The 22,549-nt window shown below is 42.4% G+C and overlaps 2 protein-coding genes across 8 annotated transcripts in view; one reads left to right on the forward strand and one right to left on the reverse strand.

The window, feature by feature from the left end:
- Window positions 1-207: 207 nt before the first annotated feature.
- LOC110979440 (uncharacterized) lies at window positions 208-19,789 on the reverse strand. 3 transcript variants are annotated; one of them, XR_015426140.1, is made up of 6 exons: window positions 12,557-12,815; window positions 11,308-11,535; window positions 9,422-9,651; window positions 5,964-9,029; window positions 1,076-1,932; window positions 208-932 (listed from the first exon to the last, which is right to left on the reverse strand). XR_015426140.1 is itself a non-coding variant. In XM_022235238.2 (5 exons), the coding sequence occupies exons 1-5, from the start codon at window positions 19,435-19,437 to the stop codon at window positions 1,720-1,722; spliced, it is 3,807 nt and encodes a 1,268-aa protein (XP_022090930.2). In that variant the 5' UTR covers window positions 19,438-19,789; the 3' UTR covers window positions 208-1,719. The 3 variants fall into 3 exon arrangements, 2 of the variants coding, with proteins under 2 accessions (XP_022090930.2, XP_086996127.1); XM_022235238.2 differs by lacking the exon at window positions 12,557-12,815 and adding an exon at window positions 19,368-19,789 and having other exon boundaries at window positions 208-1,932; XM_087140001.1 differs by having other exon boundaries at window positions 208-1,932.
- Window positions 19,790-21,817: 2,028 nt separating this feature from the next.
- dnah6 (dynein axonemal heavy chain 6) overlaps window positions 21,818-22,549 on the forward strand; it is a 64,720-nt gene continuing 63,988 nt past the window's right edge. For all 5 annotated transcript variants that reach the window (XM_087139662.1, XM_022234995.2, XM_022234997.2 and 2 more), the window contains exon 1: window positions 21,818-21,951. The gene's annotated coding sequence lies outside the window, so the exon portion shown is untranslated. The remainder of the gene's footprint in view (window positions 21,952-22,549) is intronic.

Consider the following 22,549-nt stretch of genomic DNA (forward strand, 5'->3'; position numbering starts at 1 on the left):
TTTCCGCAGTCACATTTACGCAAATTGGATTCAAGCAAATTCTAATTAAGCAAATCCCAAGCCACACATTACTGCCGTTGCTCCAGAAATTATAATGTTGGCCTAATTAAGGAGAGATCCATAATTTCTGCCCCCGGATCCCCGATCTGCCAATGGCTTTTGAACGAGACAGACGACTGCATAAAGCATCAACTTGTCGAAAATAACTTGAATGCTACTAACGATTTATTCAAAAATGCAAAAAATCGCATAACTTCATTTAAAAATATACATGTCGGTGAATCACAAACACTGTATGGTTGATATTTGATCCACTTTTCACACTTAAGAATTTCGCAAAGAAGACCCACACCTAATTCATATACAATCGCTTAGGATTACTTTATGCGTGATTCGAACAAGACTTTTTCGAATTACGCATAGGTATGAATTCGTACAACTAATTGTAAAACACATTTATTTGACACTTCAAAGAGATCACACGGTACGATTATAAAAGTATCATTTTAACCAGGTATTGTTAGAGCTCATCAAAAAGTGGTGCTGATGTTTGATCATATACCATTGAACTACAAAGTATTTATATAAGATTATAAAAATCATCCTTAATTATTTGGCTACAATCTTTTTGCACGCAGAAGAATATACTCTGTTCACAATAGCCCTTTTGTGAATATATAATTAGTGCATACTCTGGTTTACAGGATATAAAAAATGATGGTATAACCACCATGCAAGTGCTTAAATAACTTTTAGTTTCATTTGTGGTGCACTAGAAGACCATAAATATTTCTCTACGAGCACTTGTGACTTTTGATCGAGATGCCTTAATTGTCGTCTAGAGGCGCATGTTTCCAAAAAAGGTAAGAAAGTAGGCGGACATTGATCGAAAGTATGCCATATGTGCAATACGGGCGATTCACATAGTGCGCCTCCAAGAGTTTGCAACGCGTTGGCCAATCACAACGCGCGAAATTTGTCGACCCTCTCCAAACGCGCATTGGGTCGACAAATTTCGCGCATTGTGATTGGCCAACGTCTTGCAAACTCTTGAAGGCGCACTATTGTGAAACGCCCGTATTTAGTGAGGGTTTTGCTCAAAATAATTATTCAAGGATGTCCACTTCTTTTGAAAATGCTCTTTTCAAGACTATGGCAAGCAAAAAATATTTCCCTCGTAAAGGCAATGCATTGGAAAAACATGCATCTAACTAATACGCACTCTCTGAGTGCTAAAAACATGGGGTAAATTTTGGATTTGCTTGCATTGATGTGTTTGCCTGTATATTGAATAATGTACACAGTATAAACAATATGTTTTTGTTCACACTGGCTGGCTTTCCCAAACTTTCTCAGCTTAATTGGCTGGTCCATGTTTTTCGAAGACTACGGATCATTAAAGATTGGTAAAATAGAATATTAAAAAATATAAAAAGTTGTTTAATTGTGAACGCTTGTCCCCCCCCCTTAATGTTGCACACAGAACCATAATTGCTGCCAATGATCCACCCCTAGCCAAGGCAGCCCACCACTTCGTCGGTGGGAGTGCAAAGCACTCACCTGCAACAAACTGACCGACCGTTTACAGTAGAAGGGGAGAATTTCCGGGCATGATCAAGCATGCCAGTGTTTTTCATCAACCTTCCCACTTCCCACATGTGTTTCTTCCATTATTCCCCATGCGTATGCCCACGCACTTAACTCCACCCCTGTCTCTTTCTAAAATGTGACCTTGACGATGAACGGACTGTCTGGGACGTGTTTGTCACCCCACTTGACCGAGATGACGTAGAACCCTGCCAGACTGACGTCGTAGATGATCTCGTACAGATCGTCGCCCGTGTAGATGACATTGGTCTCGTTGACCGTGTGGGGTTGTGGTCCGCGGATTGTGACGCTGAGAGAGCCGTCCCCGGCTGTTATAGTTCGAACCTGTTGGGGGTAAAATCAAACTTCATTTAAATTTTCTAGAAATGACTTTAAAAGTCATCGTTTATCCATAATTAATGTCTGGGTTTAGCATCGCTTCCTCTCCGGGGTTACACCCTTTTGTCGCAAAAATTGAGGATTTTCAATCCACTTCAAAGGCCCAATGACCGATAGTGGAACAGAAAAAAATGTTAAACTGTGAAATGAAAACGACAGTATTTGAAGTCATTCAGAATATAGGGACCAATGAAAACGGTTGTACAAAGGATCCCTTTCATCATTAGGGACCGCTCCATCTCACTGGAAAATAAATAGCAAAACTGCACATCATGCCGAGATATGACGTCAACCTAGAACTCATAATGCAAAAATGGGAGGAAATGTTCAATCTGTAATGCATCACAAATGCGAAGTGAAAACCTAAAGCCAATCATAACCTGTTAACGATCAACTTCGAACACTCAATCCTGTCACAACAGGCAACCTTAATAATCCTCAGCCCCAAATCCAAGTCCTAACCTCATATTATACTCGAACTCACGTCCAAATCAAGACAGGAACGATTCCTCTGCATCTGTAGAGCATTTCCATAGAAACGATTTTGTTTTCAAGCAGTGCTACTGATATAATGAAAATAACCAGACCCAGAAACATGAATGAATTTGGACCCCCCCCTTCCACTCACCCGGGTAACAAAATGTAGCTGAAATAATGATCATGGGCCTTATTGCATACTGATTGCAAAATCTATCTAAGGACTGTTTTATGGAGTAAATTATTTATTTTTAAGGACGGTTGAGTCGTTGACCATCAGTTTGGATAACATTCTGACTATAATGTTATTATGGACGCATTTTGTCCAGATTTTTCTTAGCCCAATAACAGGAACTCGCTATGCTTGGCAAAGTGGACGAAGCATATATATTTTGCTTTTTTATTTTGAAAACCGCAGGATTCGTGAGGTCGTACCAATTGTTTTTTTAGGATTACAAGAACTCCCAAAGAGGGGATTGACGGAGGCGAAAAATACCGAAGCGCGCGCCGTGGGGGTTGGGGGCAAATGTTCTGCTATAGCTCAAAATCCTTTCTTGCCTCAAAAGCGGACCTTTTAGTCGCGTAAGGGAGGGGTGCTGATGCACTCCTGCACCCCCCCGCATTTACGGGCCTGATTGATCACTTTCACTCGACTAAAATGACATAAAGAACTTCATTCAGTTAGCAAGGAGTTGTATCAGGGAGCCATCCATTCCTTCGTGAACACTTCAGGGAAGAAAAAAGTGCCCCTACGGGCCTGAGGAATAAGAACCCGAGGCCGGGCCTCGGTTAAATGGTACATTAGCAAAATTACGCACACCCATACTAGCGCTACAGTCACACCATACGCCACCAGATCCCATAGATGAATCTTCAGGACTTATAACTTAAATTAAGCATAATTAAAAACGTTACTCTGTTTTAAATCCCATTAAAAGGAGCAAACTTTGTGTGTTCTTTGGATACACGGAGCTCACGGGTTGGAATCCAGGTGAAAAATGGCCATTATTCAGAATTCGCATTTGTTTACATTGCCCAGAGATTGTTGTTGTTCGCCCCTCAGACACATGTACCTCGTGCACTAAACGAATATTGCATTAAACAAGTAAGGGCCTAGTATTGTTGACGTATATACTGACGTACATAGCCCTATGTTTTGATCAGAAATTGACGAAATGCCATCAAGAAGGGAGATAACTGCAGTATTTTCAAACATCGTAAAAGTAAATAATTTTAGAGAACACTCAGGGACAGAGCAATACCCCAAGGAGCTATAATGACAATAATATTGAATCCCTGCATTTATTGGCTAAAATGGTTAGTGCTGCATGCAAAGCCAATGGCCATGTACACACAATGTACATTTATATCCTTCTCTTGCCGTAACTATAGCAACGCCTTGCCTTCGGCGAATTTAATCAGTGTGCGAGGAGTCAAATGCATTATGCATGCGCTCCTAAATCACCGCATTATAAAAATCATGCTCAACGAGTGAGCGTGTGCACGTAGCGTCTGGTCACCCCAAACATTATGTGTTGTGTCTAAGAAGTAATATCCTAAGACAGCAATTATTTCCTTCTATTTCGCAATCTACAGCACGCTGTAGGAGATTAGAATTGCCAGATTAATATTAACGGGAGTGATGGATGCTGGTTTAAGTCTGCATGTAATCTCTGAACCTTCCCCGTTAAAAAAAAATAAAAACAGCGATCCCTCTTTCCAAATCCGAAAAATATTCTGTGATTTTTGTCACAAAGAGAACATGCTCAGTGGGCCCTCAGGTGTTAGGGGTAATGTCGAGTGTCGGATGATTTTGTTTTTCTCTTTTGAAGTCTACTTGCACCAGAGAACAATTTTCAATACTCATGTTTTTTTGTGTGTGTTTATTGGGAAAGGGCGGGATCATAAATGTTACCTCTGCGCTGTAAGTTAAGTGAAGTGGAGTTTTGCCACCACCGTGTGATTTTTTTACTGACAGGTTTCTTAAAAAGAAGTGCTTCTCATCCCACAAAAAAGTAGGTTTTTTAATTGCAAAATAAAATTGATGTCCCATCAGGACTCCAAAACAGGCACTGAAGATACATAAAGGTCACAAGAGTTCATTTAAAACATTTTGGCAACACAATAATCAAGTTTTTGACAATCTGTTGTTACCATACAGGTTTATAAATTGGCATTCACGATTTCCGTCCTCCCGATTTCCACTGGTAAGGTTTCCAGCACGTCGCCTGCCGCTTTGCTGCACCCTTGACTGCCCTACCTGATCTGCAACTACTGCCAAAAGAAGAACATGCGCACTTACAAACCTCGTGAGATCCACAAGAAATTGTTTTGTTTCTTACATCCCCCTAGGTCAAGATCCACAGACAGTAAAGCTGTGTATGTGACGGATTATGGTATATTTATCTCCATCCACCTTCCTGACGGTGCATCACCTCGGCACCCAACCCTCAAATATACAGGACGTCCCGTGCAATAAAAATCCAAAAGGACCATTTATTGTTAAGAAATTTTAAGAAATTGTTAATTTTAGTATCAAATTACAGTGTTCTTGCTCGAACTGAACATTCGTTTGAAGCCGATGTTGCATTACGAAGATATTGTAAGCACAACCCCTTTTTTGTCCATTAAAAGTTTCCACTGGTTATCTTGCAACTGTGTAGTATTCATTCACTATCCGAATCCTAAATTATTACACACTTTTGAGCTCCATAATTCTTTTCGGAATTTCTTTCTAGTCATAAGCTCGATTAAAATGATGCCTTTTGAGAAGGAAATGGTTGTTTTGAAATGTGGAGTCGCAGTGTTTTTAGTTTCAGAGTTTAATAAGTTTATTTCAGAGGATCAACCTCCGTTGAACTTGAACCGTTTATCTGCCAATTTATAAAATAAAAGGGTGCTGATCTCATTTAATTCTACAACTTTAACCACTCTGAACCATTTTAGGATCATGTTTGCTCTTTGTTGGGGTGTCTGGTTGTTTGTTTGTTGCGAAATATTTAAAAGGTTTTAACAAACCAAAAACCTGTTCAGTTCAGCATCTCATTCTTTGAGCTTTTCCAACAGCGTAACCATGTGCGACTGCTGTGGTAAATCTCACTGGAGGTGACAAAAAGCAGTGTCTTGCGTAATGAAATTATCTCCGCAACGCATAATGAGATTTGAACAACGTCCTCAGGTTTTTAAAGATAGTATTCTGAGCTTTGATTTGATACCCAAGACATCAATTTCTGACGATTAGTTTAGAAGAAATTAAATGTTACACTTGGGTAGATGTTGTGGGGGCACCTTGCAGAATAGATGTACGTGAAATTTAGTGTGTGGTAGTACATGTATTTTGCATGTTTAACAATAATGTTAACGATACTATGTTATGTACATGTACCATCATCAAAGTACAAATGCGGTCAATATCCTTGTTAAGAGCTACTCACCTGTTCCCAGTATCTTACATTTGAAAGTGTTTGATGCGATATGGTTTTCTGGTTCTAAAACCTCACCTGAAAATTGTTCTTGGCTCCCACAATGCCATGGTAAAGTCCCACTCCATACGCGTGGCATCTTTCCGGTATCGGTTGGCTCGGTGTTGTCACACTGCCATCTTTCGACGTTGTTCTGTTTTCATGGAAACTTGACACGTTGGGTTTCTCTTTGCGATCCTCTGGCTGGTTTTCCTTGGGCTCCGCAGGTGACAGTTGGGCAAGTATCCCTAAATCGTCCTCCATCATCGGCCGGTACTTGCGCAAAAACTCCCTGGTGGAGTAGTCGGGATCGTTCTCAAGACTTTGCAGCATGACCTCCAGAGACATTTCCCTCCCCATCTCGCTTGCTCTCGAAGATGGCTCGCCGTCGAGGTCATCGAGAAGAGCCAAGGGGGATTTTCCCCCAGGTATGTCACCGCTGACGTTTGACTTGCATTCTGTGGAGGCAACGTCTTCCTCAGGAGAGGATATGTTTCCCACGGACGAATCTCCTGGAGTGGGGGCAGTCGAGCTATCTTGACATGGTGTCTCGACTGTTAAGTGATGCCCAGATAAGAACTCTTCTTTGTCGGTCTCGTTGTCGGACGAAAATTTCATAATCTCCTCTAAATTTGATTTTTGGTTCTCTGACTCTGTTGCGAAATGGTCAGTCTTGGGGGTGATGGGTGACGGTGGTACTATTTGTATGGGAACGCTTTGGACGGCAGACTGTTGCTCTGCTCTTTCTTTCCCCCTCTCTGACTGGTGCTCAACGATATTTGAGTTTGTTGTTTCCCCTCGTGGTTCGTTTCGACTTTGTACAGTCTCAGCTCCCGAGACAGAAGGAGTCTTGGTCTGTGGTTTGTCGTTTGCCAAGAGACCGGAGCGTCGACCTCTGACTTCATCTGTGTTCCGCCGATGTTCTTGACCAACAATGTAGCCGTTTTCGTCCGAAAAACCACTGTCGAATGTGGACTGCCTGCCCTGGGTAGAGCTCTGGGTTCCGGATCGCCCTCTCCGGTGCTGCACCGGAGAACCGGCGGCTGCACTGCTGCGGTCTAAGTCCGCCGGCCTTGTGCTGCTCTCAGATCCCAGTGGCTGAGCCGGTCTGCGGAAAACCTTATTGGTTGCAGACCGTGATTTATCTCTGTCGCTGGACGAGTTGGGCAAAGAACCTTCGCTTTCACCCAGTGCACTGTCGCCGTTACTGTCTTTCTGCCGGTTGTTTGCGTGAGCGTTTCTGTACACGCTGCGTCTGCTTATCCAGCCGGTGGCTAATTTGATGTCCTGGGCCGTACACTGTGTCGCCTTGTCCTCCTTTCTCTTCTTGTGTGCTCGTCGGACGTGTCCTGGCGCGTCATTGGGTTTTGTACTGGTTACCTGCCTTTGATTCCCACTCCTCGATGTTGTCACTACCGATTGTTCCACGTTGCTGTTCACCTTCCGGGGTTTTGGTTCCCTCGAAGGACTTTTCGTATCGAAACTCCGCAGGAACTCATTTCGGTACTTAAGATACTGATCCAAACCTGCCGGATCCCGAGTTTGCTTCGAGGATAGTTGAGGCTGCCCTGAGGTATCACAGGGCGTTTGGGCTTCAATTTTATTGGCTGTGTTTGCATTTAAAGTCACATCAGGCTGAGAAGAATGGATTTTGTGATCGATAGCGATCGACTGCGCCTTACACGAAATACCCCTGTTGACGATTTGTCCACAAGGAGTTTTCTTGTCTGTTGAGAGGTGAACATCCTTACTTTCTCTGTCGTCGTTAGCCTGGGATTTCGCCATCAGATTTGTAGCCACCTGCTTTGAGATTTCGTTCAGCGCTTTGCCGATGAGAATCTTGGACATGCGATCGGCGTATCTTTCAGACTGGTCATCGTTTTTGGCGCCTCGTGAGTGCATGAAGGAGGCACTTGCTACGGATGAAGAAGAAGATGTACTAAACTTTGGAGAGCGGTCATCAATGCTCATGGAGGTGGATATCGAAGGAGTACTTGTCATACTCGACATCTGAGAGGAGGATAAGATTGAGGAACTGCGCACGTTGGGGTAGGTCACCTCCTCTGTACCACCAGCACCTTTGATGATTCTACGGATGACTTTCCTCCGAGTCTTGACTGCTGGTGGCCGGTCGGTGCTATGCATGATGGAGCTACTCCTGCTCAGTATAGAACCGCTACGGGAAGAGGCCGTGCTCACCGACGAGCTGTGGCGAGACAAGAACGGATGGGCTCCGGAAGGATGAGCGTGGTGATTGGGCAGAAACACGTCGGATGTGTTATCAATGCTGTGGTCCATACTGCTGACCATACTACTGCACATGCTACTGAATGGGGAAGTACTGGTGCTCTCGTAAGAGTCTCGTAGCTGGGAGATGTGCGCCTGCCTGACCAGGGACTGGCGACGCGACCTGGTGGAGTTGCTCTCGGTGTCCGACGGCACTGGCGGCTCGGACCCTCCGTCTTGGTCCGCTGCTGAATCCTGCTCGTCCTGAAACGACACTGCCTTGACGACGCCTGGCGTGGCCCGGACCGTAGTCTGCTCGATGTTCTTGGCCATGGTTGAACGCACCTTGAAGGGGCTGTTCTTGATGTGTTCCCCACCCCACGTTATCGCCACCTGATACGACCCCAAACTTCTCGGAATGTAGTTCACCTGGTACGACCCTGGCTTGATGATTTGATAGTCCAGCGGTATTGGCTCGGGTGGACCCTCGTCTTCGGGGTGTTGTTCGTCCCTACTGGACTGGCTAGAACCACCATTGATCAGACACCCTCTATTCACTTTGGTAGTTTTGATCTTCCTTCGGACCTTCTCTCGGTTTGGTCCTGTGATCTCCACGTACAGGTTCTTGTACTTGTACGTCTGGGTGGTTATGGTGAACCGGGCCCTCTTGTCGACCACTGCCACGACCAGCCCGCTGCCACTGGCGCTGCACTCCTTCTCGATGGACGGGTCAATGGTGGTCCCGCCCTCGGCCGGCTTGACGGATGTCTCCGGCTCCTCGACGGGAATGAAACTGGCGTTCTTGATGTTGTTTAAGTACTGCATCATTTTGACCTCATTGATTCGCTTGCAATCGGCCATCTCTTCGGGTGTCATTGGCTGAAAATTAAAAAAAAAGGTTTTACCGAGTGTTGCAGTATTTGAAATGACTTGGTAGTATTGAGAAGATGCATTTGAGTCGTTTTGGATTCCTGTTGCTGGAAGACGCGTTAGAAATCAGCCCCTGCTTTCTAAGAATTTGATGTTACTGCACACTTTTCAAGCTTTTTGCGGGATTCTAGCTTGCTAACTATTTGCTCAGTACTTCTCATCTGCAGCAGAAAGCGGTCATATGTCATTGCCTGGGCCAACAAAACAATACATATACTTCAAATTCCCTTCGTTCGCATTTAAGTCTACTTCGTTAACTGTTTTGCATTTGAATAATGCCACTGGCTTTCAAATGTGCAATGGAAGTGCATGCACTTAAAAAAAATTCTACGACGTCCTACCTCTCGTATTCCCAAGTTCCGTTGGACAAGCCGCATAGCCAGCCTGCAGTTATTGACGGCGTGCTCCCGTCGGAGCAGGTCGTGGCGAGGACACGTGCCCTGCACAACGGTATTGATGAGAACACAGAGCTCAATCCCGTCACACCATTGGCTGGATAGGTCGGTCACGTGTTGGAGACTTGGCGCTTGCTCCTTGACCCACCGCAGCAGACGCTTCTGATTGGCTGATTCTGATTGGTGGAAAATGATATACGTGGTTAGTCCAGGTTTACTCCTTTCCAATGAAGCAGTTCGATTGCGGCAGTTTTACAAAGAATTGCGGAGCGTGGTTAAATAACATGTAGTTTGTCAAAGCAAGTAATTTTGGCTAATATAAACAGTATCATGGTTTTAGATGAATTGAATCTGCAAAAATACAAATAATATGGCTGTAATTGTACAAAAATCACAAGATGACGTCATTATGACGTCATCAGTCTGCCATAATTCTTAGTTCAGGGTCTTTGTTGGCTGTAACTTCGATAACGGCCGAACGCCGCGAATTTATCAAAATGGTGACTTGACAACATGAACAAAGTCAATGGACTAAAATAAATATTGAAAAATCAATAATAAATCAGATGATGACGTCATCCATTTAGAATAATTGTTGTATCAGGGTCTTTGTTGGGTATCACTTTGATAGCAATCAAACATCGCGAAGTTACCATCATGGTGGCCTGAAAAAATGTACAAAGTCAATGGGCTAAAAACACATATGCAGAGAACTGCTCCTTTAAGTTGATGTCACGTGATTTATGTTTACACTGAAAAATTTTTATGAAATATTATTTGATATTTTTACTCCTGGGTATATTTGTAATCAGGGAAAATTTATTCTGATTTAGTCTGAATTTTTCTCTTTCGTTCTGGTAGTTATTCTTGGTCGAAGTTGAGGACTACTCACGTATTAATTTTAAGCTCTATAATAGTGTGTAATAAACAAATGTGTACAAACCCTAGGGCAAAATTTTAAATATTCCAAATGCAACAGTAAATGGGGTGACGACGTCATCATGATGAATTTGTTCAAGGATCATCCTTGGATGATTGTCTGAAGGTCTGCCAAGTTTGAAGCTGATCAAGGGTATAAAACTATCGAACTCCTATAGGACAAGAAAACGTGTACAAACTACATGTAGTAATCTTGAGCCGAATGAGGACTACTTGTTCACAAGTGTTAAGAAGAAAAACGTGTACAAAACCTATGGGGAAAAATAAAATATTCAAAAATCAATATAAAATGGGGTGATGACGTCATCATGGCGTCATTCATTTGCAAGAAACCTTGCATCAGCGTCTTTTGTTTGCGATCAAATATCTCAAAGTTACCAAAATTGTGGCTCGAAAACGTGTACAAAAGGCAATGGGCCATAAAGTCTTTTGCAGAATCATGTCACCTGATTCCGCTTAAACTGAACATTTTTTTTTAAATATTGCTTCATATTTGGACTCTTAGGCATATTTGAAATCAGATTATAAAGCGTAAAGTACTCGATTTCTCTTTCGTTCTTATAGTAATCTTGAGGCGATTTAAAGGACTACTCGTTTACTAGTAATAAGTAGAAAAACGTGTACAAAACAAAAAGAAGAAGAAAATAATGCCTTTTTCGCAAATTGCGAAAAAGCCAACGAGAGGTCATATGTTTGTTGGCCAACAGAACAGAGGGCTTTTTCGCATCTTTAACAACTTTATAACGAAAGCAGTAACGAAAGGCAGTGAAGCCAAAGCAGCTAAAAAAATGAAAACGCATTTCTAATGATTACACGGTGTACCTTCCAATAAAAGTATTTTTTTCTGCATTTGTTTCTAAATTTGCCTCTTCATATTTTTCCTGCACGTTTACCTGTGCTGATGAACGCGATAAGACGATCTCGTAAACCAGATACATATGTGACGCTCTCTGTGGCTTCGTAGGATCTTTTCCTCACTTGACGGCGGGGTTTCATACAGCGGGATATGATCGGCAGGACGTTGAGGTACGCGATCAGACTGAACAGCCAAACGATGAAAGCTCCCAGTGTGATCGAGGCCCGACGCAGTAACGAAAAAGCCGACCTGGCCGCTCTGGAAACTGCAAAGAAAGAGGGAGATAGCTACCCATAATAACCGTGTTTCAGAGGAAATTGTTCCAACGTTAGTGCGTGCATAAATATTTTGTCACAATGCATGATTGCTCTCAAATAAACAAGTCAGTCAGCGCAAGGATATTTTGCAGACAAGGTTTTACAAGGCAGAATAAATTTTTCTTGCTTGCGTTCCGCGAGCCATACCAGCCAACAGTCGAAGAACTTAGATGTGCAAGCAGTTGAAACAATGAAAGACTTCATTTATCACCAACAGTCACTGACACGACACTTTTTTAAAATGACTTAAGGTGCCTTTCCATATGTGCACCAACACTTTCTCCAAGTGCTGCGTGGCCGTCAAAATCGCTCCCAGGGCGATTTTGACGGCCGAACGCAACGCACACGTGTGTTAAGTTAATGACGTCGATTTCTGTGTCTGTGAAAGTAAAATGCATGAACGCATGGTACCAAAACGCAACGCACCACCCTTCAAACACTGCACCACAAAAATTTGTCTTCTGGGAAGAAAAAAAGTGTTTGCGTCGGCCCACTCGTGAGAAAAGATAATGGAGCCTGCTCCCCAGCTTAACCAGCATCTCATTCAGTCAGCAGTCACAGCCATGTTGTAAGTGCTCGCTGTTTTTTGTTTTGTTTTTTTAAAGAGTTGTGGACCAGTCTGGCAGTTGAATGTCCAGCATTCTCTGGACACGGACCGCTGGGGGAAACAGTCTGTGGCTCGAGTCTCCGTGGACTTCACAGGACTTGCACTTCACAAGACTCGCATTTCCCTCACAACACGGCTTATTATGTCAGCGTGGACGGCGTAAGTCCGATTTCACTGAAAGCTGGAAAGCCGATGCTGCAAAGTTCTCATGAATCGTTCTCCAAAACACGCGCAAACGGAGAAGTGACAGGCAATAGCTAAGGCTATACATGTAAAGAGATCCGTCTCCCCTGCAAACAAAAGGAAACCCATCGCCTCTCCGGAAAAACATCGATCTGAATGACTGCTTTCCACCATCTCACCATTCGTTCTCCAGTCTTCGGGATTCGGCCTGCACCTAGCATGTGATGTGATGAACTTCCTCTTGCCTCCCATCGTGTTCATCAGCTCCGCGTCGAGGGAGAGGCGGGCTGGTGAGAGCACTTTCAGCGTATCCTCTCCCACGCCAACCGACTCGCTAAGCCACTTATGAGACGCATCAACTTCAAAAAACCTTATAAAAGGACTGCGATAAAATCAGCGTTGTACGGAAGCCCGTTAGTGCCAAATTGAACTATGCAAAAATATTTTTATTGCGAAATAACGCAATAGCATTGCGAAATAACGCAGTATAAAGTATTGCAAAATAATGCAATAACATTGCAAAATAACGCATTAGTTCTACGGACATTTGGGGCACATACATGCGGTTACTCCGGTTAACAAGAGTAGGATGCGCGCGCATTATACCCGGGAGCAGGAGTATACTCCCCGTTAGCAAGAGCATACTCTCGCTGACCAGCGGGTCGCACTCCAGCTGGGCGAACACAACTTTGAGTGGGCAGTGCATGTGATTTCCCGTGAAACAGCTATCGAGGAGAGCTAAGCATGACATTATGCAATCTCGTGAGCTTCTACTTCTCTCTTGGTTTGAGTTATGAGAACATATTGTGGTTTTTGGCAGCAAATCATGGTTATGGAGGACGAAAAGTGGCCATCTGCGTTTCTGCTATCAAAATAGTAGAAAAACAGACTTTATGCTCTGGTAACATGCTATTTCGACTTTTTTACTTTTCTGCCACCTGAAAAAGCAGAACGAACATTGTTTGATTATGAATTTTAATGTTTTTTTGCTTCAAGAAAAAAGCAGATTGAACTTTTTCTTTATTTGCTGGCAGAATGTCAGGATCGAACGTTTTGACAACAACCGTAAATTCTACTTTTTGATCCCAGAGGAGCAATTTTACATAGAGGGCCAAAAAGTGGCCGTCTGCTTTTCTGCCTTCCAAGGGTCGTGAACCTCAGGATACGACCGTTTCCTTTCTTGGGGATTGAAGACATGTAAACCAATAATTATAGTCCACCCTATCTTTAATAATGAAAAGTTCACATGTTCTCCTTGGACCAAGCAAGCTTGTGTGTCTATTGGATGATAGTTGTAAAACTGTATTTCCTTTGAGATGCTGTGTTTTCTGCCTCACAGGGACAGTGATACTGCCGTATGGGATTGGTCCGCAGAAAGCATGGTTAAGTATTGGTTTCTATACGTCTTCACTCCCTCCAGAACGGAAATGGTGGTAACCTACAGGTTCACGACCCCATTCACGGCCCATTGAGGACAGAAAAGCAGATGGCCACTTTTCGTCCTCCATACATAGTATCATCGTAAGTTTAAGGGCCCTAAAACGACGTTTGGCCTATCACGGAATGTCCAGGAAAAAGGACAAGTTATTGACTGTTGATGTTGCTCTTTCCATACTGAAGCAGACGTAGGAATGCGTTTGAACACGATAGCGTTCGAACGGCTGCAGGAAGACCCGTGGGTCAGCGAGAGTATACTCTCCGCGCGAACGTGCCCCAAATGTCCGGAGAACTATTGCGTTATTTCGGAATGCTATTGTGTTATTTCGCAATAAAACATATTTTTGTATAGTTCAAATTGGAACTAACGGGATTCCGTACAAATTTGAAGTCCATGTGAACGTCAACTCACGTTTGCTTGGGAGTAATCATCCCTCCGGCAATCTGCCTGTGATCGGCCGGACATGACATAAGGGAAGATGTTTATCCCAACGTTGCTGTTCCGCTATTTCCATCTTTGAGAGGGATTGATTATAAGTACGTATCTGTAAGTTGAATGTACATTTTCAGCGTGCTTGCAGATTGCAGTTTCGGTTTAAAACGTAACCCGTGCGGAAGGACACGAAGTTCTTAACACACGTGTATTCCCAGGGTTGTAGCTTGAAGTAACTTAAATTAACTTATTAGGTATACACACGTGCGGAAGGACATCACGAGGCTTTCTGACGCACACATTCACGTGATGACTAGAAGATAAATCTCCAACGTGTACTCCTTGGGTCGCAGCTGGCGTTACAACTATCTTTCAATACATCTTTCCAAACCTTTACATTGTACAGATTTCAATTAGGGCCTATTGCTTCACGTCCACAACTGTACCAATGGATGTAATCAATGCTTTGATAAATAAGCACGACTCATATGCTCCCATGAAATAGTATGATACTTCGGAGAACGGTAGATCTTAAAATAATTCATTATCTCCAGAAAAACCCTACTGAATGAATCTTTCCCCGGCAGGCAGAGAGGGCTTTATTTTAAACCCAAAACTAGTTGCTGCATTTATATACAATGGCCTTCCAAAAGCACGGTTCTGTGATGCACACGACATATTCTTGTGGAATTAAAATACTTCTAAAAACGATACGAAGTGACTGAGGTGATTTTTTATTTTTTTTATTCAGTTTTATTTCTCATATTAAAGACAAACAAAATAATTATCTTATTCAATAAAACGTAAAACGAGCATGATCTTTGCACAGCAGAGATAGGGTTATTCACCTTTAAGTTAGGTGTTTACAAAGGCCTTAGCAGAATTGCCCATTTTGTTAGTCACGATCTTACGCGATACCGTAAAAAACAGGGAGAAAACTCATCACTATCTTTGCTTACGTTCCTCAACCGGATCAAAGTGAATATAGCCAAATTTATACATTTTTAGTGCTTTATATAAACCTCGGAAATGTTTCTTACGCCACCTGCATAATTCTGCTGGTTGAGAACGCGCAAAAAGTCCCTTGAACTGTGTCATGCATTTTTGTTTTACAACAACCCCTGCAGTGTACCTTTGTGTATTAATTAACCGATTTTTCAATTTGAGTTTTTCATGTCTCATTGGGCTTTTACGCAGATGCAAATCTCCATATTCTTGGAAAACCTGTAATTATGTCAATTGTAATTATATATAACGGCTTTGCCCTTACCCAACGTATATTAATAAACACTGTATGCTCAGTGCTTGTCCGAGAGCTTGCGAAAAAAGACCTCACAAGCTTACTCGGGTGGGACTCGAACCCACGACCTCCTGCTCACTAGTGCAGATGTCTTTTGTAATGTTGAGGAAAAAACCTCCGTACTACATTGACATTGGAACGTTTGATATTCAGTTGTTGTAAATTTCCTTCTCTTTGGTGACTCAGGTTTTTCTAAGCACAAATGGGCAACCCTTTTCAGGAATTTTTCAATGAATAAAGTTTTGGATCAAAATTCGTGTAGCAAAACCCATCAACTGAAGAGTGCCTTCCTTGCATGGCATCAAAGCAACAGAGCCCTCTGCTCTATGGAAAAACAAGAACGGTTTTATAAATTTAAAACGTGTACTTCTCAATACACTTAACCACAAAGGATATTGAGAAATTCTGTAGTTTGAAGTAGAGTACAAGATTGCACAAAAAAGTGCACCCAGTAGAAAACATTATCGCCTGACCCTTTAACAAGCCGTCGAATTGCTGGCAAGGTGAATATTTGCACATTCAATCTACGCGAATCAACTCGGCGACTTTTGTGCCGATTACAGTTTACCTAGTGAGTCAGTCGTATTTACCATTTGCACAATACATGCCTTAAATCCTACATGGTGTTGCTATGGGAACGCTAGAAATGGTAATATTATGATTGTGATCTTTTTACTTCTTAATGAATACATCTTAATGCACTAATGTGTGTTTACGGTCAGTCAAATCTCAATGTGGTCGGTAAACATTTGAGAAACAAAGTGACAAACGTACTGGCTGTTAAAGATCAACCCGACGTTTTAAGGCCTTTGGTTCACCTAACATAGCGTGGTAGAAGGTATCCAGGATGACTGAGGGAAACATGAATTGTAGGCGTATGGTTCGATGATCTTTTGAACGACAAGCTGACACTTATACTTGAATGCATTTAGTACATGAGATTTTTTAAAAGAGTTGTGTCGGGTAACAGATTGATAAATCGAAACCAACCAACCACAAGGACGGTAATTTATTCAGTGATCTGACAGTGGTGTAACTAAGGTTGAATTTGCAGACACTTTCAGATCTCCGTGTTCTTGAAAATTCAAGTGCTCAATCGCGTTATGATGCGTTTCAATTTATGAATACGGCGGCGTCACGATATCAAGCCGTGCATGTAATCACAGTAATATTAATTCTGTGCGGTGAAGATGGAACACAGGTAGGCCGGAGGACTAATCATACAGGCTCTGTGCAGTAGGGGTCGTGTGTGCATTATGTGATCACCGTTGACCCTTCCGTTTCGCCTTTGCGCTCGATTAAATCTGTTGTCTCCCGCGAATAGAAATCTGGATTCACTATAATACATGCTAAGGCGGGCGTCTTTTAGCGTCAAGTGCCGTGTGTTTCCGTCAACGAAATCATAGGAGTGGCGAGTCTGGGAAAGTGGTATATATATCTGTCAAGTTCAAACATCAATGATGATTTCTCTGATTCCGTGCACTCCATCCGGCCATGACAAACAGATACGGTGGCTCCTCCAAGAGCCACCGTATTATAAGAAAATAAGAGTATTCTGTCTTACAGATGACTTATATTTTATAATAGGCCTACTGCTCTGCAGTGGTTTGCAATTGACTGTGAAAAGGTAATTTTATGCGCGAGGTGCATTGCAAAGGAGACATCCGTCGCAGCAGCTGTGGTAAATGACTTGATGTGCCCGAAGGGAAGGCTTCCCTGATCGATCAGCTCTTTGGCATGTCCGCCACTCAAAAGACAAGCCTAAGTGTACGTTCAAAATTTACATTTTCTGTCAAATCTGAATGGAGCGCGCAAAGCTTGCGGGTTGCCGTTGATGATGGCTCTGAGACAGAATCTTGCAATACATCCCCACCAAATTTCAAAATGCTTTCTATCCTCATGTTTTCGAAGAGAAACGGAGAGATGGCATTTCTTAGTGTCACCGCAGTTGCGGCCATGTCGTTTCCTTGGTTCAGACGCCTCTAAGGAACTAGGCCAATACTGCACATAATCGTGAGGAGGAATCAGACAAGTTCATTTTGTCAGCAGAAAACAAATGACGATGCCTGTTAATTAATGAGGTCAGTTACTTCGTACTAGATGAGTCAGTCACATGGCTATGATCTACCGGTAAGGGGTAGAGAGAGGGTTTGCAGACATGTTGCCTCGCACGGAATTGAAAACGCTAGCACGCAACGGTTCTATACCTCCCCGGAGAGCATTCTTCTTTAGGCATGAAAGAAAAGAATGGACACTATTATTGTATCCGAAAAATCACAAGTTGCCCCTTCCCCCAAATTGAAACATGCATATACGCCACGGAGGCATTCTTAACCTCTCTGGCACATCAGATATCTAACTGTGATATGTTTGTGAGGTGAAGGGTTCTCCTGCATCCGCAGTTCTTTTTTCTGGTCCTTTGGTAGAAAAAGGGTGGGATTTTGCTAGATGGAGGGTCGCTCCATAGGTTCACTCATGATTTCTATTTTTTTTTTTAAGATTTTCGACCTTTTAAAGGTGACAAAATGTAGTCAAGTTCCAATGTCGGCGGCAGGAGCGGTTCTAGAGCCTTTTTTGCGGGGGGCGGGTGAAGGGGTTAGACACTTCACACATGACGACGTCACCTTTTGACTTGTGCTACTGTTTTGTTTTGTTTTTTTAATATTTTTAAGGGGGGCAACCCCCCCCCCCCACGGAACCGCGCCTGGTGGGCAGCCCGGGTCCTGTGTCCCTACAGGTGCGTCACTGTATGCAGGGGTGCATTTCTGAAATATTATTTTATGCACGCATGCGTTCCCCGTCGTCTTGCGTTTTAGTGCGAAGTCAGTGAATCTGTGTTTCCCCCGACGATCTCTAGATCAGTCTTTAATGTTTAAAAGTTATTTTAAAACATTGGTTTTGCATTTTACAAATTCTCAGGTAAGGTGTACAGCGCCAAGGCTTGGAAAATGAAAGAAAAAACCCCACAAAAACAGAGCATGAATAGTCCGATATGGAAGAGTAATATCGAAGTGTCGGCACCAATGTGTCGATTTACGAACTGAATATTACTATACTTTTGTTGTTAGTTCTCGCTTCCGTTATGTAATATCCTTTAAAGAGACACATCATTCTACATCGTACGAGACACACATCGAAGTACGGCGTTTTGCCAAATTATCATTTCATATCTTCAATATCTCCTCTAGGACAGAAAATATCATTACCACTAATCTCTGAGCGGCCACAGCAATGAATCTTCATCGTGCGCGTAGGAAACACCTTTTGTTTCTCCCCTGCGCAAGACTTCAATTCCATTCGAAATTTTAGGCATGTTCGTAATGGTTGAAGTCCAATATTCATCCTACATTTTTTCGTTAGGAATCATTGTTTTCAAAATCAGATGCTCGAATGACATGCTATTAAAGGTAAAATGTTCTTGTGCAGATAATAACTGCTACTGTAATTAAAATTCCACGAGGCGCGATGTCTGTTTTATTATTCCATACATGTATTTAATTCCACGTCTATTCAAAAACTTAACAGGCAAACTAAGGCGGATGTAAATCTATGCAATACATTACACCCAAGCATAAATTTATATACAAGGTAAATCTAACGCACGTTTATTTGCACAGCATTGCTGTCAGTCCCTCATTACTTATTTTGTATAGCATGGATACGTGGGAAAGCTATTATATACGCCTGCACAGATTTCAACTACCTAGCAACAACATGGTGAATGGGACATTAAGAATAAATCGTAACGATTCGAATGTCACGAAACTTAATCATGAGCGGAAAAATGACTATGACGGAACGGACCCGAAATGAGGCTTACTTTTCTGTTTGACATAAGAAGATGGCGAATACACAACAGCGGTGTGTTTCCGAGACACTGCACGAGGCATGGTGGCTGAGGAGATACCGGTGACATCGACACAAGGTAGAGACTGAAGGGAAAGAAATCTCTTGCCGTCAGTGCAATACGCTGAACAAACGAATTGAAGATTTTGTGCCGAGCAGACGGAAAATGGTCGGCAAATCTCCAGTCTTGTGTGAGGCTTTCTTCCTCGGCGATGTCCGTCTTTTTTTCCCTGATGATGCGGTGCACTCCGCGCCGGTGGTGGCCTCCCTATGATGAGTCAGTTTATTGTTAAGAATCTTTCCCCCTCTTTCCTGTATTAACCCAATGTGCTTGTCTGCGCTGCGGTCCCGCTCAGGAGAGTTGGATAATAATGAGACATGCGCTACGCATGCGGAGATCACTAATGATGCAGGCCGTCGCAGCCTAAGCAAACCGAGGCCAACCTCGCGTATGCCATTGGCAAGCCGAATATAACGGGCTAGATGTGCTGTGTATTGTATAGTTTTTTTTATTAAAGAGTTCATTTGGGAATTTACTTCTGCTCTTAATATAAGAAAACAATATGATTTCTCTCTTTGGTTAATCTCGATAAAATTCCACTCTTTTAAAAGTGCACATGTAGGCCCTAGGCCTATGTGAACTTCCACACTTTTCTTGCCAATGACAAAATGAAGGCCTGTTGCTGTGATGTCATTCTAGGAAGACAAATGGTTCAATATGCAATTCCAAAAATTGCTCTCTGAAAATATCTGTGAGAATATATTGGTTACCAGCCTATTGTCAAGAGCCGAAACGACAATTAATCACCGATTTTACAATCGGCAAAAAAACAAAATAAAACTTCGGCAAAATACCTCGGGTGACATCACGAGATGCAAATGCACTAGCTAAAAATCTTTTAAAGGCATCAATACCCACAAAATGGCACAACAAAAATTGACAATCTGGATTAATGGAGCAAAAGGGAGCATTTACAAGAGCTGCACTAAAACCACATTGCACGTGTCCACATCCAGTAATGTTGGTGTGTGGTTTCGCATTCATGAGTCCTCAGTGTTGAACGTTTTTTTTCCTTCGGGGGGGGGGTGAGCCTGATCCTTTTCATTTGGGTTGGCCCGCGTTTAGGCATGCTTATTACTGCCTGTTTATGTTAACCGCTTCCATAGTGATCAACAGGGTGTTACACCAGTGCAGACAAAAAGTAGAGCCCCCGTGCCATCATGTGTGAAGATCATGAATAACCACCGCTCCTTAAATATAACCGCATGTCCAAATAGCCTACATTGTCTCTCTCAGTAGGATTTGACTGATGCAGTGGTTAAAAATGGGTCTTCTTTCATTTTGTGTATGTGTGTGTGTGAGTGTGCTTGTTACGAGGACGCTAAAGTTTTCGATTTTTTTTCTCTCTCTTAATGTTTCCATGGCAATGAACAGAAGCCATTCATAAATCAGCGTTTCAAGGAATGGATGGGAAATTATTCATATTCCAGTTTGACTGGCTACAAAATAAGCACATAAGCATTACAGTTCTTCGCATAACCTCAACCCGGTGGCATTATCGTTTAAATCACAGACGCTGACGGCGCCTAAATTACTTTTCAAAACACAACTTCAATAATTTTCGTCGCTAATACATGTAAAGTTTAAACTCAATTTTACAGTAATAATAAACAAAATAGGAGGAGTAAGTCCCAGTCGATGATAAAGGAACGAATCAGTTTTGAAACTGGAGTCTTTCACCGTGAGACAGATTTTTTGAGGGGGGCTCAAATAGTTGTGGCCCCCACCAGAAACTCTATTTTAAATTGGAGGATTGGATACATGTTTTCATTCTTGATAAATATTTTCTATTATAAAGACCACACCCTAAAATATGCTCAAAGATTCCAGTGTATAACTGATCAATATTAATTTGGTCGCTTCTTTGACATCCAGTTAAAAAAACAACACTGCAATTTTCAATTGTCAATCCTGTTCGTTTGTAAATGAATTCTTTATGATTGCGCACGAAATTTATGGCTATGGCTAGAAATATATATCAAATCAGTGCTCTGAAATATGTGATTGCCCATTACATATTTCAGAGCACATTGCATAAGTGCTACTCGATCTTTATGTAGTGATAAATTAGATAAGGAATTATTTTACAGCTGTGGGGAATTGACGAAGCTGTGTTACGCTCATATTTCAGAGCATATTGTGGTAATCACATATTCAGAGCACTGATTTGATATTATATTCTTGTCGATATTCTGATCACGGTGCTACGCAGCCCTTCGTATTTCTCTGAGCAGCGGTGAGTAAACCCATGCGCAGCCTGAAGTCAACAAGTGGTCATAATGTATATGTGATCCACCATGGGTATCAGCGAAACTCTTTCAGAGACTACTGCAAGTATTGCAAACCGATGATGGTTACCAACGAAGCTCCGTTGCCTGGGAGCTCCAGGGGTAAATCAACATGGCGGCCATCGGAAGAATGTCGTATTCCAGTTGTCAGCTAAAAGTGTTTAAATATGTAACGACTAATCCATAAAAAACCCATTTAAACATCAAAAGTAAGTGCTACTCTTTATGTAGTGATAAATTAGGGAAGGAATTATTTTACAGCTGTAGGGAATTGACGAAGTTGTGTGTTACGCTTTCGTGCTCCGCTGTTTGTCATTAACCAACATGCAACATGACCAACGTTAACGGTGAAGCGTGCGCATCTATGGTCTATTCGTTTGGTACACAGGTATGACGGGGTGGCTTGACAAATGAAAGGAGTCGACCATGATGTTGAATTGCGTAGGATTTGTCATTTTTTCTAAGAAGTAGGCGTTTTCTGAAATTATAAAAAAATACAAGATTTGGTCAGAATATGCAGGATATTGATATACATGTATGATGTAGGCCTAGGCCCTATCCTTGACATGTTTGAGGATGCATTTTTTATAGGCCTAGGCCTAAGTTCTTTTGATTTTAACTTTTGTGTGGTACTGTCAGGGCCTACTCATAATTAATGTTGAAAATTTATGTTTCTTTCGAGTATAAATTGTCCAAATCCCTATGGCGTACTGTGTGTGTGTATGAACTGTGGAAGAACAGTCTGACATGTCTGATTGTATTTTTCCCCTTGTACAGTACATGTAATGATGTAGCCTATTAGTATTA

Source organism: Acanthaster planci, linkage group LG08, assembly GCF_054643075.1.
Source record: "Acanthaster planci isolate LZ-2023a linkage group LG08, COTS_SCS, whole genome shotgun sequence".
Taxonomy (NCBI): domain Eukaryota; kingdom Metazoa; phylum Echinodermata; class Asteroidea; order Valvatida; family Acanthasteridae; genus Acanthaster; species Acanthaster planci.

Bases quoted from the DNA above. Each gene is read 5' to 3' on its own strand.
- LOC110979440 (XM_087140001.1), bottom strand. From the start codon at position 12,638: ATGAACACGATGGGAGGCAAGAGGAAGTTCATCACATCACATGCTAGG. The intron at 11,536-12,556 runs GTGAGATGGTGG...CTTTCTTTGCAG, and splicing joins CGAAGACTGGAGAACGAATG to TTTCCAGAGCGGCCAGGTCG. The intron at 1,933-5,963 runs GTGAGGTTTTAG...TACCCCCAACAG, and splicing joins GAGCCAAGAACAATTTTCAG to GTTCGAACTATAACAGCCGG.